We start from the raw sequence: 16,767 nt of genomic DNA, 5'->3' as shown, positions 1-16,767 counted from the left end.
CAGCCCCTTCTTGCCTGTAAGGTCTCTTTTGAGAAATCCGCTGACAGTCTGATAGGAACTCCTTTGTAGGTGACTGTCTCCTTATCTCTTGCTGCTTCTAGGACCTATTCTCTCCTTCATTTTAATCTTGGCCAATGTAATTATGATGTGACTTGGTGTGTTCCTTCTTGGGTCCAGCTTCTTTGGGACTCTCTGAGCTTCCTGGACTTCCTGGAAGTCTATTTCCTTTTCCAGATTGGGGAAGTTCTCCTTTATGATTTCTTCAAATAACTTTTCCACTTGTTGCTCTTCCTCTTCCCCTTCTGGTACCCCTATAATTTAGATGTTGGAACGTTTAAAGATGTCCTGGAGGTTACTAAGCCTCTCCTCATTTTTTTGAATTCTTGTTTCTTCCTTCTTTTCTGTTTGATTGTTTGTTTCTTCCTTCTGGTCCACTCCCTTGATTTGAGTCTCAGTTTCCTTTCCATCACTATTGGTTTCCTGTGCATTTCCCTTCATTTCCATCAATTTAGCCTTCATATGTTCCTCTAATTTGTGGCTAAAATCAACCAATTCTTTGAGCATCCTGATCACCAGTGTTTTTGAACTGTGCGTCTGAAAGGTTAGTTATTTCTTGGTCACTTAGAATTATAGGCTTTGGGGCTTTGAGCTGTTCTTGAGCCATATTTTTGACTGTGCCTGTTATGTATGAGGAGCAGAGCCCTAGGTGTTCACCAGGGTCGGGCGACCCAGTTGCTGGGTTGTGACGCTGTATGTGGGAGCAGGGTCAGAGAGGGAAAAAATGGTGCTTTGCTCTGCTCTCAGATTTCTGTCCCCTCTGCGGCTTCCCACAAGCAAATTGGGCCCCTCTCGTGCTGGTTTCCGTGTGTGTGGGCCCATGTACTTTCCAGGACCCGTGGGTGTCTCCAATGAACTCTCTGTGAGCCTGGGAGCTTCTCCCGGCCCCTCAACCCTGAGAAAGTCTTCCCAGTTGGTGCTTTCAGGCTGTAATTCCTGTTGCTGGGGCCCTAGCCTGAGCTGTCTGTTTCACTGTTCGCTCCTTTGCTTGGTTTATCTGCGCGCAAATGTGTGACCGCAGTGAGCCAGCTGCCCTGTGCCCTCACTGGGTCCACCCATCAACACCCATTGCCATCCCACGCCTGGGATCCACCAACTGCCTCCGCTCCTGGGTCAGTCGGACGGAACAGACCTTTCCAGCCCTACCCCACTCCACCGCCGACTCTGCCCCTCTTACTCGTCTGGCTGAGTGGTTCGTTGTTGTCGGACTTCTGTACAGTTCAATTTTCACTGTTTTGGCTGCGTTTTTGTTTCTCAAACTTAGCTGTCTTTAAATTTAGTTGTGGGAGGGGGCACAGTGTTTCCACCTACGCCTCCATCATGGCCAGCAGTTGTATTTTCACTTTCTTGATAGTGTCTTTAAACATATAAATGAGTTTAATTTTGATAAAGTGCAATTTCGTTTTTTTTTTTGGTTGCTTGTGCTTTAGGATTCATATACAAGAACCTGTTGCCTAATTTAAGGTCATGAAGATACATACCTTTGTTTTCTGCTAAGAGTTTTTATAGCTGTAGGTGTTACATTTAGATCTTGGATCCAATTTGAGTAATATTTGTATATAGCATTTGGTAATTTGTTGAAAAGACTCTCAATTAAAATTGTTTTGGCACCTAGTTGAAAATCAAAAACATTTTGTAAGTTGATAGGCAGAAGTAGTAGAGGGCAATGATAGGAGAAATATGGACTGACACCTTTGTCTTTGATATCATGAATTTCTCCATCTATATTATAGGCAAAGAAATGGGCATTTGAAGTGTGCTTGTTTAAACTCCTGTTCAATCTTGTTATTCCTGACTATTGAGTTTCTTGAGAAAATTAGTCCTGACATAGCTGGCTTCAGTTTCCACCTTTTATTGTAGTGAAGTTTGCTATAGTCTGACTTGCGCATGTACCACTTCACTACAGTAGTCTCAGATTAGCTTTACTCTGATTCCTAGAGACTTATGCTTGTTCTCTTTGACATCTCCTCCATCTGAGAAAGTGAGTTAGTTCTTGACATTGTCTTGATTTGTGTAACAGAGCAGTGCCCTGATTCTCTTTAATGTCTCAGTCTTTTTCACTGGCGGCTTGTCTGCTGGTAATGTTGAATGTAAGCAAGGTCCTACTCTTCACTCTCTCCACAAATTCCTCTCTGCTGCTCCTGTCAGCACCACCTCCTTGTAGCCCTTGGAGAGCACTCTGGACTTGGAGTAGGGAAGTCTGGGCTCTCTCTCCAGTGCTTCCAGTAACCGTGTCACTTACCTTGGGTGGGTTGTTAACCCTGCTATTGGCTTCCTGATCTGTAAATGGGATTGGATTAGTTTTAATGTCTTGTAGCTACAAGAATTAGAAGATTTGTTAATTTATTTATTTACAGCTATATGTTCATAGCCTTTACCTGTATGTTTCCAGCTTCATATTAGATATCTTGTCTTATTAGTATAACCAAAACTGGATTCACCTTTTCACCTTTTTTATTCTTTCCTGGCCTACTTTTCAACCCTGTGCTTTTAAAGATATAACTATCCTTCTTGATTGCCAGATTCAAAACCATGAAGTTGACTATTCCTTTTCTTTCCTTCATGTTTAGTTATCAATTCTATTTCCTTAAAGATTTTTACAGTCATTCTCTCCCATTCTTTACTTTATTCATGCACTAGTATAATAATAATTGGATATGATAGCTAGGTGTTGGCATATCTGTCTCTTTGTTTCCTGTGAATTTAAGGATAGGAATCATGTGGTAGTAGCACTTTTCTTTTCAGAGGCTAGTACCTGGCAGGCACTAAATGCTCAATATGTTTATCGAATTTAAATTTAGCCTGGTTCTACCGCCACTGTACCTGGTCATACGGGCTTCTTTCATTATATCTTGAAATAAATAGAATATTAGAGGTAACTTTTATTCTGTAATTTTTATCATTATCTTAAAATGAACAATCGTATTAATAAAAACACCTTTATTGATTTCCCAGTACCCTCTCAGAGGAAAGTTGAAGCCCTTTTCCTGTCTTTTAAGACCTTTTCCTTACTAACTGCTCCTCCTCTGCAGTCTTTCTTGCTCCATCTTTGAACTCAGTACTCGGCACTCCTGAAGGCAGTTGTTAGTTACAACTGCCCTGGTGTGAGCCATGGTTTTCTACCTTTCTAAATTTCATTCTTCTTTTAAATCTCAGTTCAAAGGGGAGTCAAAAGCCTCCCTAATATCTCTTTTGGGATTGTCTCCCTTTATTAAACTGCATTAGCATTATTTAAACTTGAATTAAAATGTTTAGTTCAGTCTGCCTTATATATTTGTGTCTTCACTACTGGTCTAAAGCCACATGAAGACAGGGATCCTTCCTTGTTTATTTTTACCTTTCCTGCACAGTCTTACCCATGACAGGGACTCCCTGTGTGTTAAATTTAATGTTGCCAATTCATTCACTATATGTATGTATTTTCAGGGCTATGGTTCTGATGGTCTGAAGTTGTTATCACATGAAGAAAGTGTATCATTTGGGGAGTCTGTACTGAAGTTGACTTTTGATCCTGGTACAGTAGAAGATGGTTTACTAACCGTAGAGTGTAAACTGGACCACCCTTTCTATGTTAAAAATAAAGGTAGAGCTTTAATTTGAAATTGTAATTACTTTTTAAAGAAATCTTTATAATCTGTGTTGTGGCATAATTCTTTGAGGATTAAGAAAAAAATTGAAGGGAAAATTTCAAACTAAATAAAACTACCTTAGGAAATGCCTTAGGGTGCTTAAGTGTCTCAGCGGTAGTCAGGCTGAACTGTACTTCCTGCGGTATGAAAAATTCACAAGTTTATGTATCATACCATAACAAGCTGTTATCTTGGTATATAGTTTGGGGAATGGATTATTCTGGTAATTGCAGTTTGGTTTAAGCTTATATGCCATGTACCTGAATCACTTCAGAGCCTTTTTACACCACCACCATGTCAGACCGACACTTCAGAGAGTCTTCTGTGCTCTCACTCATCATTTATCACTCACTGTCTTGCAGATCAGTGCAAGTGCTGATTGATAGACTCTATCAATAAAATGCCAAATTAAACTACATTTGGGAGGGCTTTGTCATTGCTTAAAGCAAATACTTGTACTTGGCTTTATGGTGTATGTACATGATTTGTTTTAGAAAATCTCTTGGTACTTATTTTTAAATAATAACTATATTTTTAAGACTTGGTAGTGATATAGCTGTCTTACAATAAATTATGTAGGTGCTTTCTGTCAATCCCGTCCTCATGTCACTATTGTTCGGTTTAACTTCAGGTTGGTCATCGTTTTATCCCAGCTTGACTGTGGTGCAGCATGGCATTCCGTGTTGTGAGATTCACATTGGTGACGTATGTCTACCTCCTGGACACCCTGATGCCATTAATTTTGATGATTCAGGTGTTTTTGATACATTTAAAAGGTAATACTAGATTAATTCTTTTTCTTTTAGAAGTTTACTCTAAATCTCCCTAATGATTGCTAAGTCAAATATTGAAGAGCTTAATAAACCTTTAATGCCTTGAGAGATAATATTAAAAGTACTATTCAGAGGAAGTATATATACATGATTAAGTAAAAAACTATTAGGTAAGTAAAATAACAACTCATGGTTTACATAGAGTAGTCATATAGGGAAAGTAAGTCCATAAAACATTAAAGATTATAATAGGAAAAAATCACGTTTTATGATGAAGAATTTAATAGATCAATTTGATATTATATAAAAGAGGCTGTATCTGGCCAGTTGTTTTTAGCTAGTCAATAAAACTCTCAGCAGTACCTTTATAGTTAACTGTGTCTTTTTTCCCTTTAGGTAACTATGTCATTAATACCCATTTTGACCAAGGGCATTAATTGCATAGTGAAAATACCTAAAACTTAATATTTGGAAAGGCTTAAGAGAGAAATGATTTTTCCTAAGATCTTGCTATTAAGTCATACAACAGGACAAAGAACCCACGTGTCCTGACACTCAGGGAGTTTGACGAGCTGTCTTGGTTTGTGCAGGGCTTTCCTGATGCGGCACTGTGAGTCTTGCAACCCTGGAAACCCCTTAGTCCTGGACAAACTGGGACAGTTTGCCAACTTACTCCCAGGAGATACCAAGAGAAAGTCTCTGTGTAGACATCTGGGATTTTAACACTTGTTCTTTCTTTAACATAATTATCAAATCCACAGGTGTTAGGTAGAGAATTCTCAAGAGTTCCTGCTAGCTTGTAGAATTTATTTCACTCAATTTAATATAATAAATATAAGGTAAATATAATATAAGGTCAATATTTGTGTATCAAAAAGAATAAGACTACTTAAAGAAAACAGGCCACATGCTCAGTGCCATCTGCAAGATGGGAATCTAAGTGTTGTTTGATTACATCCCTCATACATTCGAGACAAAACTTTTAAGGTCTGATACTTTAATTATGCATAATGTTTGGATCAGTGATAACTCTTAGGTTTTGGTGAGAGTGTAAATAAAATTTTGGGAGATAATTTGGCTTTATTTTACAACACCGAATATCAGCAGTCTTATTCCTCTATATGTATACCCTAGAGAAATGAGCTCTTGTAGACAAGCACTAGGAGATATGTAACTAGGTTCATAGCTGTATTGTTCATGATAACAAAACTTGGAAACAGTATTTATTAACTATAAAAACCGGAATTGTGATATAACCATATAATGGAATTCTCTGCTATCAGTGGAAGACTAATGAACTGTAGCTATACATTTTATTATTTTATTTTATTCTTTTAGAGAGGGGGAAGGGAAGATGAAAGAGAGGGAGAGAAACTTTGATGTGTAAGAAAAACATTGTTGCCTTTTGCACACACCTGCTAGGGGCACTGACCTGCAACCTAGGTGTGTGCCCTGACCAGGAGATGTTAGCAATAAACATGGATTAATTTTAGAAATAATGTTAAATTAAAATTAATCTCAAATAATGCTGTTAACTAAAAATTAGTCTCAGAAATATATAGTATGGTTCCATTTTTTATGGATTCAGATATTCTTTGAAAATATATGCAATACAATTATAAATAAACATATTTATATTATACTATTTGTATACTATATATAACTCATAGGCAGTTACGCTGGAGGTCTTCAGGATCACCCCAGGTAGGATGATTCACTAAGACTACAGGGTTCAGCATATAGTCCTACAGTCCAATCTGATCCTTACAGTGAAAGGGTACAAAGCAAAATCGGGAAAAGGAAAGGAATGGGTTGAGGTCTTGGGAGAAGCCAGGCTTCCAGGAGTCCTCTCCTGATGGAGTCACACAGCACATGCTCATTTCTCTCAGCAGTGAGTTGTGACATGTATGAAGTGTTACCTGCCAGGGAAACTTGTTAGACACTCAGCTGGGTTTTTTTGGGAGCTGGTAACCTAGGCTGCCTCAGGCTGGCACCTATCAAAATTTTAAGCTTTCTAAAGGAAAGCAGGGGTTAGGGTCAACCGTATTGTTTGTACACACAGTTGAGGCAAAGTGAGCCACTCTTCTCAGTTGTGGGGATGGTAGGAACCGTTCCAAAAGCCAAGTTGCTTGAGGGTCAACCCTGTAAGTAAACCTGTGAAAGAATAGCAATAAAGCCTGCTAGGTTAACTCTTTCTGCAAAACAAAATACTATATATTACATGCTAATAAATTGGCATAGTGACATGACTAATAGTTACAATGTTTATATAAATGAATAATGCATTATTTCTACAATAAAATTATTGACGAAGGAATGATAAACCTATCTCTGGAGGGTGACAAGTGTGGAACTTCAGTGATAGTAGAAAAAATATTTCTTAATTGGCCTTGGGTTCATTCATATTTATTCATATACTATTTATATATAAAGTATTGCATAGTGCAAAACTTCAGTTTTTAAAGCAAAACAGGAACATTTGGTTACCTAATTCCTGTTTTTCCAAGATGGCAAATTCTCATCCCTTGGTCTTACTTTATGGTAGAATGACAGCAGCATCCCTCTTTCCCCCTCTCCATTAAGAAGTGGAAATAGGCAGTTTCACCCCAGAGAAACCACAAAAAGTTAAGAGGTGCTGTATTTTTTTTCATTGTTCAAGTACAGTTTTCTGCCTCTTCCTGCCACCCCAGAGAGGTGCTGTATTGCTGTGTATAATACGCTCCCAAAGTATAATGCACACCCATGTTTTTGTGTGCGTTGTACAGGGGATTGTTACACCATTATATACCTATGGCATGTAATCATTATACCCATCTATAATGCACATCCTTACTTTTTCCTCAAAAATTTGGGCAAAAGTGCACATTATACATGGCGAGACATGGTATAAAGTTTACTGAATTTTCCTTGCGGATTGGATTATGACTTGCAGTGGGGGTTGGGAGTGGGTAGGGTCTTAAGGAAGATGCGTCCTGGTACAAGGAAGACAAGAAAGGAAGAAGAAACACTTAATCAGAGAGGGAACCAGGAACCCCAGAATCAATTCCCAGGTCCCACCTGTAGACCTCGGGCCAGCCCTTCAGTTACACTGTACAGGGAAGACATTTGAGTAGGTACTAGCTTGGTAAGGACCAGAAGTCAGCAATAAATTGATGACCTCTTAAACAAAATTGTAACTCTTCTGTAGAAAGAAGTTTCTAAATGAGAGCATGGTTTGAAGAAGCTCTTTCAATACATTGAGAATTGAGGTCAATCTTCTAGGCATCAGGCAGGTTTATAAAACAGTCATTTCTGACTTTGTGAAGTTGACATTTCTATTCAAGTAATACAATTTAATAAGCATAATGAGTGCCTATTATGGCCAGACACTGTACATATGTTAATTTACTTAATCTGCATTACCCTCTTGGTAAATAATGTCCTCATTTTACAGAGAGAGAGAACTAAAGCTGGGAGAGGTAAAAGGAACATGCCCAAAACAGCCAGCTAGTATTAGAAGTAGGATTCAAGGCAGTAACTTAAAAGGATTGTAGGTTTAGTATACAATAATAGATACCACGATTAAGTCCCTACTCTGTGCCAGTTTCTCCTGTAGCATTTGTTTTTGTTTTTCTTTAAGATTTTATTTATTTTTAGAAGTGAAGGGAGGGAGAGAAACATCCATGTGTTGTCACCTCTCATGTGTTCCCCACTGGGGACCTGGCCTGCAACCAAGGCATGTGCCCTGACTGGGAATCGAACTGGCAACCCTTTGGTTTGCAGCTGATGCTCAATCCACTGAGCTCCACCAGCCAGGGCTGTAAGCATTTTTTTATATATTCTTTTAGTAATGCAGCATTTCATAGCATGTATTATCTTTATTTTAGAAATAATGTAAACTGAGGCAAGATGGTTCAATATGCCCAAGGAATCCAGTTAAATTTTTGCATTAATAGGTTTTGCAAAATTATTTTTATTTTACTTTCTCAGTCACTCATCAAACATTTGAGAGCATAGTATGTGCTGGGTATTGGGGATTTAAAATCATTTAAAGCATGGGCCTGCCTCTCTGCTTATACCGTGGAGAAAGAAATGGATTGGTAAATGCATGGTGTAGTGGGTGCTGATTGAGACAGTATAGCCTAGTAGGAATGTGAGCTGTGGAGCTGGACTGCGGGGGTTCAGATCCTGGCTCTGTGGTAATTTTCTTTGGAAGCTGGGTAAGTTAATTACCTCGCTATGGTTCTTTGTAAAAATCTGTGAAATGAGGACAGTATTGAAGGGACGATTAAATGAGTTAATAAATATGACATAGTTAATAGACACTACACTATTGTGGAGGTGTTGGTTTTTTTTCCAAGAGTAATAATTAATGACGGTCAGAAAGGACATTCCAAGCTTAGTGAATGGCATATATAAGAAGCAGAAGTGTAAAAAAAGTCACATTTCAGGAATCATAGAGAATGAGGAAATCAATCCTGAATTCCGTGATTGAATACCTCAAACTTCTTTAAATTGTGTCCATACTAGAAATAAATGATGGTTATTTGTGCCACTAGATGGTAGTGTTTTCACATAATCAGTGATTAATTAGCTTACAGTATTTAAAAAGAAATCTAATGTATTTGACATACGGCATTTGTATAAATTTAAGATAATGCAAGCTGTTGATTTCATCTTTTTATATACTTTAGTGATTGCCATTGTAGCAATCAAATAATTCACACCTCTATCATGTTACATAATCATTTCTTTCTAGTGGTTGGATAATTGTGTTCTACTCTCTGAGCAAGTTCCATTACAATACAGTATTGTCTGTGTTAACTGTATTGTGCATTAAATCTGTGGGGCTTATGTGTCATTTGTCGTGAGTTTGCACCCTCAAACAACATCTGTCCTCCCCCTTTCACCCACATTCCCATTCATCATTTCCATTTTTATGTTTCTCTTTAAAATTCCTCATATTAATGAGATCATACAGTACTTGTCTTTCTTCATCTGACTTACCCACTTAGCAGAATGTCTTCAGGGTCATCCGTGTATTCTTACCCTAATTAGAAGTCTTTTGGTATTTCAAGTGGTAATTAAATACTTGTTTTCACTAGTGATTGTGCCAGATTCATATATAATGCTTAAAATCTGCTGTTTTTCTGAATTATATTTGGAATGTGCTTAAGATAGGAAGAGTTGTTTCTCTGACACAGTACTGATTGCTGTGCATTCATTAGATGATTTTGGAGTCACACTGTAAGTACATTTATTTCGTGTGGCAGCCTTAAAAACACAGTGTGGTTGAGTTTTGGTCGAAGTCATTTTTTGCTGCGCAGTTAATGGCAAGGCCTTCATTCCTTTGGTTCCTTCCATCTGTCTTTAGAATAACTCACAGTCTCATGCGTTACCTTTACGCCGATACTACTCCTTCAGCTAATACCAACCTGTTTTGATGCATTACCAGAGTTAGTTTTTCAGGGAGTGAAGGAGCTGGGTTTAGAGTAGGAAATGTATAAAATGTTTTCTGGTAACAAAACAGTATAAGCAGAAGGAGTTAACACAGTTGGAACAAAAGAAAATAAACACAGGTATACCTTTGGCAAATGTAGGCTGTGAGTGACATTCGCTCTAGTTTTCAGTAATACTTTCAATTAATATGATGATGATTTTTTCTCCTTGAGGTTAGCCAGTGGCAGTAAGGAGCACCGTAGTATTGATGTGGAAACCTGGGGCTCTGCAGGTGGACCAGCAGATCTGGGTTTGGATGTAGTAGCTGTGTGGCCTTCGGCAAGTAATACTCTCTTAGCCTGTTTCTTCATGTAGAAGAGAGGAAAATGATACCCTTCAAGCAAGCTTGTTGAGAGGATAAGAGATGATATTGTTATTAGGCTAAGTTATAACATATGGATGGCTGTTCGGGGAGACTGAAGTCTGACTGTATCTAAACAAATAACCCAGATTATTGTGCATTTTGAAAGTCCTTTTAGCTGTATTTAACGGCTTTTGATTGTCCTTACCAAACATTTTATCATCTCTAGTAGTCTTTAGGCCAGGTATATGCCTACCACTGTTTCATAATAATTTCCTAGTTTTAGGCTTTTACAGGTCCAGAAATCACATTATAAAATTTGTTACAAAGTGAACCTAAAATAAGAATAAAAGGATGTGCAGGATCTGGAGGAGAGACTAGCTATGATTAAAGTATGTGGTATAACAGTTCTTTGGAGGCAGGGAGGTGGTGCTTAAAGTTTTGTTTTTTTTTTTAACTTTTCCCAGATTTAAAAAAAATTAGTGCATACAGAAGCTTTCATTTTATAAGTAACTGTCAGTGGTGAAGTTGTTAGTGTTAATGTAAAATCACTTGTAATGCTAACAGTATACAGGCAAAAATGCCTTGAAAAAACACTGAAATATGTAGGTAGATATTATTTTTTTAAATCCTGTTTTTATAAATCGGATACTTAAATTGAATTAAAACCATATTACACATTTTTATTTTTTTTTAGCTATGATTTCACACCTATGGATTCTTCTGCAGTCTATGTGCTGAGTAGTATGGCTCGTCAGCGTCGTGCATCTCTGTCGTGTGGAGGACCTGGAGGTCAAGACTTCGTAAGATCTGGATTCAATAAAAACTGTGGCTCACCCGGATCCTCACAGCTCTCTTCCAGTTCTTTGTATGCTAAAGCTGTCAAAAACCACAGCTCAGGGACTGTGAGTGCCACCTCTCCTAACAAGTGCAAAAGACCAATGAATGCCTTCATGCTTTTTGCCAAAAAATACAGAGTTGAATATACTCAGATGTATCCAGGGAAAGATAACAGGTAAAAATAATGATGATTCTAAGTATTTAACACTTCAGTGCAATTCCCAGGAACTGATACAGGTACTTATTCTACAGTAGTTCTTATTCTTGAAGTCTTTGTTTTCTTAGGTTGACAGTGAAGTAAAGAGTGTAAGTGGCATTTTTAGTGTTACAATTTTAGTGTTAGTATTATTTAATAATACTTAAGTAAGTAGGTTATCTAAGTGGTAAGGACCCGCCTTCTAAAGTGGTAGTATTAAATGTCATTCACCTGTTAAAGGACATAGTTCTAACAACTGTCAGTTCCATCTTAATTGAAAAGCGTTATGGAAAAGTCTAGCTCTTTTCTTGCATTAGATCTCATTATGTAACAATTGTGTATAGTGTGGAATGTGCAGGCATTGGCAGTTTGCGATAACTGCCAGATCTGTCAACTAAACCTAGAGGTGCCCTACTTCACTCCAGTCCTTCTGTTCTGTCTGCCGTACCCTTACCTCCGCGTTCTCTAATGCTCACTTCCTCTCAAACCAACCAAGTTTTCCAGGTATGAAAATTACCTTCTTCCAGTCATCCTAGTTCCCTGACAATTAAAACCATACCCTTTACCCTTGATAGCATGAGAAGTCAAATGATTATCCACATGAAATAATCAGGATTTAATGTTTTGCGAACTTCATATATCTATTTTTACATATACACACACACATTTCTAAAATACAATTGATAGAGCATTATATTGGTTTGAGGTATATAAATGATTCATATTTGTATATTGCAAAATGATCACCACAGTAAGTTAACATCCATTACCAGTTTTTTTCTTGTGATGAGAACTTTTGAGATCTACTTTCTTAGCAATATTCAAATAAGCAGTACAGCACTAAGTCACCCTGTGTTAATGTTACGTCCCCAGTACTTACTTATTTTGTAGCTGGAAGTTAGTACTTTATGACCATCTTCACCTATTTTGTACCCAGGTCCCCCCCACCCCCCACTTCTGGTAACAACCCATCTGTTCTCATGAACTTAAGTTTTAAGTAGTTAACATTTGAAAAAGAGAAGCTACTTTTACTGAGTGCGTCCCTGATTTAGGAATTCACACACAGCTGAGTGTTTCTTCCTGGTTTAACTGGTGAAAGTGTTGACCATTATGTGGTATCTTTAGCCTAGAGACGAACAAACACTGGTTTTTATTTTAATAAAGGAAGATGCAGTAGTTACAGTACTTGATTGTGTCCATTTACTGCATTAAAATATTTACTACACATTTGTTTTTTTAGTAGAGCTTCTGTAGTTACTGTTCTATAAAGCTTACAAGCAAACAACAAGGAAATCCTGAAACAAAGCTCAGATGGGTATCTCTAGCTTCCTTGTATGAGGGGGGTACATCCCCCCAAAATGAAAGTTACTTATAAAAAGTTATACTTACGTGTTTAAAATTCAGTCACCTTCAAAGCACTCTCCATGTGATGCAGTACACCTATTGGAAACGTCTTTTCCACTGCTCAAAACAATTTTTGAACTCGTCGATTTTAATGTCTTTTAGTGCTTTTGCCATTTTTGTGTCACCTTTTCCACATCGACAAGCGTTTCCCTTTGAGGACTTTTCTTCATCCAGGGAAACCAAAGAAAATTGTTTGGGGCAGGGGGTGATATCATGTGAATGGGGAGAGTGGGGCATGGGAGTCATGCTGTTTTTGGTCAAAACTGAGTGAGAACACTCAGCATGGTGTGGGCAGGTGCACTCATAAATCACCCATCATGAAGTGAGCAAATGTGTTGAGTCTTCAAAAAAAAAATTCTCTGAAGCTGAATGCAGCCTCACATAACACCAGCTGATAGATGCACTGATATGGATGAAGGATGAGTTCCTCATACACTCTACCTAGCAGGGAAGTCACCTAGAATTATCTTCTGGCCTTCCCTCCAAAAGAGCGTTTCATTTTTGTTGTTTTTTTTTCTAGGGGGGGGGTCCCCTCTTGTACACACCTCATGGAATTATTCCAGGACCTTTAGTTCTGTATGGGTGTCATGGAATTAATGGTTTTAACCTCTTCATAGAAAAAAAAATGGTTAGGTATACGTGTCCTGAATGAGACTATTTTAAGTAGTTTTAGGAACAGATTAACACACATAAACAGAAACTAACTTCAGATTTCTATCATAGAGTCTTATGTAGTGTGATTTCTTTCCCTTTGAGTTTATGCAATTTTCTCAAGTGATAAATGCAAATATTGCTTAAGGTTTAAGTGGTCTTGTCTTACGTAAATCATAGGGTTTGCATATTTACTGCCACATTTTTACTATGGCTGCATGAGTGAAAAAAGAATTACTTGACAGGTTATGGGCACAAATGAAGTGAGAGTAGCTTTTAATACAAGATGAATACTTTATGCTGCTTGATACTGAATATTGTCTGCCTTGATATCTTAAACATCTTTTAAAAACCAGTGTACCAGGTTAGATCCAGTGGTAATTTAAAACATTTCTTTGAAAGTTAACTTCTTTCTTTAAACTGAACTTTGTAGAACAGCCATTTTTTAACTGTTTTAGATGTCCTTTGACAATTGGAAATGTTGGCATTACTCCAGGAGGCTTTAACTGCCAAGTTTATGATAAATGAACCATATGACTGAGATTTTACTGGAAATGACTACTGTAGTCTTGCTTGTTCTCTCCTCTATGCTGGAGATTTTTGTCTTTTTCTTCTATATTTCTTCCTGAAGTACTTGACATGAGTTTTATGAAAACTTCTTGCCCTCAGCAGTGTGTGAATGTTTATTTTTGCAGAGCCATAAGTGTGATCCTTGGTGACAGGTGGAAGAAAATGAAGAATGAAGAGAGAAGGATGTATACATTAGAAGCAAAGGCTTTGGCTGAAGAACAAAAACGTTTAAATCCTGACTGTTGGAAAAGGAAAAGAACCAATTCGGTATGTTTCAACAAGAGTTGCTTAACATTATCTTCACTCTTCTGAAATTGTACTGGGATATTGCAGCAGTTGTTATAACCTTTAAAAGGCTGTGTTGATACTGTTCTCAGCCTTTTTGTACTTCAAAACCTAATAGTGTTTTATATCATATTAGGCAGTCTTCCTTCCTTTTCATTACTCAGTGTCGTTTAGTCTTTTAGCATGGAAGGTAGAAATGTCAGACATGCATGTGAATGTTGGAAACGCTGAGGTGTAAAAATAAATTTGGAATGTAGTATTTTGGGGGGATTGAAAATTGGGTGTTAATTAATTTAATATCACAGGATTTTTTTCTAATTTGGGGGTGGTATGTCTCAACAGCCTTTTTCCCCTTAATTGGTGAGGGGTGATAGAGGAATTGTAGGTACAGGGGTACATTACCCAACCTTCATGAGGACTGCTGACATATGTGTTGTTTCTAGATTTAAAAAACTCCAGGAGCCCTGGCTGGCGTAGCTCAGTGGATTGAGCACGGGCCTGCGAACCACACGATCGCAGTTCGATTCCCAGCCCAGGGCACATGCCTGGGTTGCAGGCCAGTTCCCAGCAGGGGACTCACGAGAGGCAACCATACATTGATATTTCTCTCATTCTCTCCCTCCCTTCCCCTCTAAAGATAAATAAATAAAATATTTAAAAAAAAAATCCAGGAAAGAAGAAATAGAAAGGCCCAGGAAGACTGGTGAAGAGTTTGTACCATCATGCTGCCTTAATAGACTTGATTCTTTGAACTTTGCCATTATTAGACTGATGTCTTTTAGCTATTTTTAGATTAACGGCAAGAAAATGTTGCATGACAGAACAGAATGAGCTCAATTTGAAATACCTAAAAATGAAGGGCAAATGTCAGTTTGCAGCAGGAGAACTGGCCAGTGTGCCTGTGCCTGATTCCTTAGGGTAACTTGCACTTCACAGCTGTTTACATTTTTCAACAATTTCTTTTATAGCAATAGTGGTCAGATTCCAGTATAAAAGAGTGGCTGAACTAGATTTTCAAAGTTCTTGATTACCTTAGGATTCCACGGAGGACTCTGCCTGCATCCCTTTTTCTGTACCTCCTAAGTTCATTTCTCTCTTCATCTTCAAAAATGCCTTGAATGCTTGAGCCATAAGATATTAGCGACATTTTTAAAATTCTCACCTTTGAGAAAGTGATTTTTAAAAAAATAATGTCACAAACATTACCCATCTTGACTTTCATTTGTAGAGTTACTATTGTCTGTTGATTTGTAAACATGAACTGAGTATTAATTTTATTTCTACAGGGCTCACAACAACATTAAACTGGGATGCTCACATCGTCTGCATTTGTATAAGCCTAGACTGCCGATGGGAAGGCTTAAGATGATCATAGTCTCACTGTTTGTCCAGAATTCCTGTGACCATAAGATACTGAAAGCATTGAGTCTTGAAATGATTTAATAATAAGAGTGAGGATTTGCTTTCTCCATTAGAACATTAATTAAGTAAGCTAAAACTATCAACATTATAAACCAAATTGCCTTATTTTCCTTCCAAACTTCACATATGTCTATCAGGTAATATAGGCTTGAAAATTGATATCCTGTGGTGCTAAAAAGTACAGTAGAGAGGAGAAGTGTATACATGTTTTATTTTAAATTGTACAAAAGGGGAATTTAAAAATATGTAACTGCTGTTTATACATTGGCTCCTTACTGCTTATTAATCTGTATTGTATACATAATGGAACGAAACAGAAGCTGGGAGTTGGCCTTTCTTTGAGCAGCCACGTGAGCAGCTGTGCCAAACACAGGAGCTCTAGTCTGGCCAGTGCCAAGAGGCTACCAGAACATGTGGCAGGTGGCTGGTGTCAGTCTCAGCAGAAGAGCCACCTGCTGTCATTATCCGAGCATGCTGAGTTTGTGCACCAGGTGGCAGCACCCCTCCATTATTTCCAGTGGGGACCTAGCCCGGGCCACCAATAAGTTAATAGCATTGGGGTATAGTCACTGTAATGGTGCTATTAACAGTCGATACCATTGTATTTTCAATTTTGTGTCATGTATCTCCTCAGCCACATATCTTAAATATCTTATTTTGTCATCATATCTTTATGGTGGGGGCAGACTTTGCACTTATTGCAGTGCAACACTTGCACTTTACTTTTCCTCCAACTGTCTGAAATTAGAGCAAATACATTGGCAATACAGCTGCTTTGCTCTGAGCTACAATCATGGCTTTTCATGTTACTTACCAAGTGGTGTTTCTGGTTAGGAATCACAGCTGTAAAATTGATTTCAGTTCCTTACACTTCATGATGTTGCCCCTAAATTTTGCACACTATATTCTTGTATATTATTTCAAATAAAATGAAAAAAATTGTTTATCTCTGATCTCTGCTGATTGATTTTGACTGAACGTCACGTATGAGACACCAGAATAACAAGTTCAAGAGATGGAAAATAAGTTGCAGGTGTGGTATGGTTTTAAGCATCAAATTAAAAAGTGTTAATAGGACAAGGGCAACAGAAAAATAAAACCGATTATTATATATTAGAACCTGTAGAGTAAAATTGTTTTTATTTTTGACTTTGCAATAGA

At 37.7% G+C, this 16,767-nt stretch overlaps 1 protein-coding gene across 2 annotated transcripts in view; it reads left to right on the top strand.

Moving 5' to 3' along the window:
* Positions 1 to 16,552, top strand: part of HBP1 (HMG-box transcription factor 1) — a 32,839-nt gene extending 16,287 nt beyond the window's left edge. For both annotated transcript variants that reach the window (XM_037065861.1, XM_037065862.1), the window contains exons 7-11: positions 3,484 to 3,640; positions 4,318 to 4,462; positions 10,936 to 11,253; positions 14,025 to 14,166; positions 15,471 to 16,552. In XM_037065861.1, coding sequence (XP_036921756.1) covers positions 3,484 to 3,640; positions 4,318 to 4,462; positions 10,936 to 11,253; positions 14,025 to 14,166; positions 15,471 to 15,488 — 780 coding nt within the window. In that variant the 3' untranslated portion in view covers positions 15,489 to 16,552. The remainder of the gene's footprint in view (positions 1 to 3,483; positions 3,641 to 4,317; positions 4,463 to 10,935; positions 11,254 to 14,024; positions 14,167 to 15,470) is intronic.
* The last annotated feature ends 215 nt before the right edge of the window (positions 16,553 to 16,767 follow it).

The sequence above is a fragment of the Sturnira hondurensis genome, unplaced genomic scaffold, assembly GCF_014824575.4.
Source record: "Sturnira hondurensis isolate 20B ecotype Veracruz unplaced genomic scaffold, ASM1482457v3 Scaffold0016273, whole genome shotgun sequence".
Taxonomy (NCBI): domain Eukaryota; kingdom Metazoa; phylum Chordata; class Mammalia; order Chiroptera; family Phyllostomidae; genus Sturnira; species Sturnira hondurensis.
This window is presented reverse-complemented; position numbering and strand designations above follow the sequence as displayed.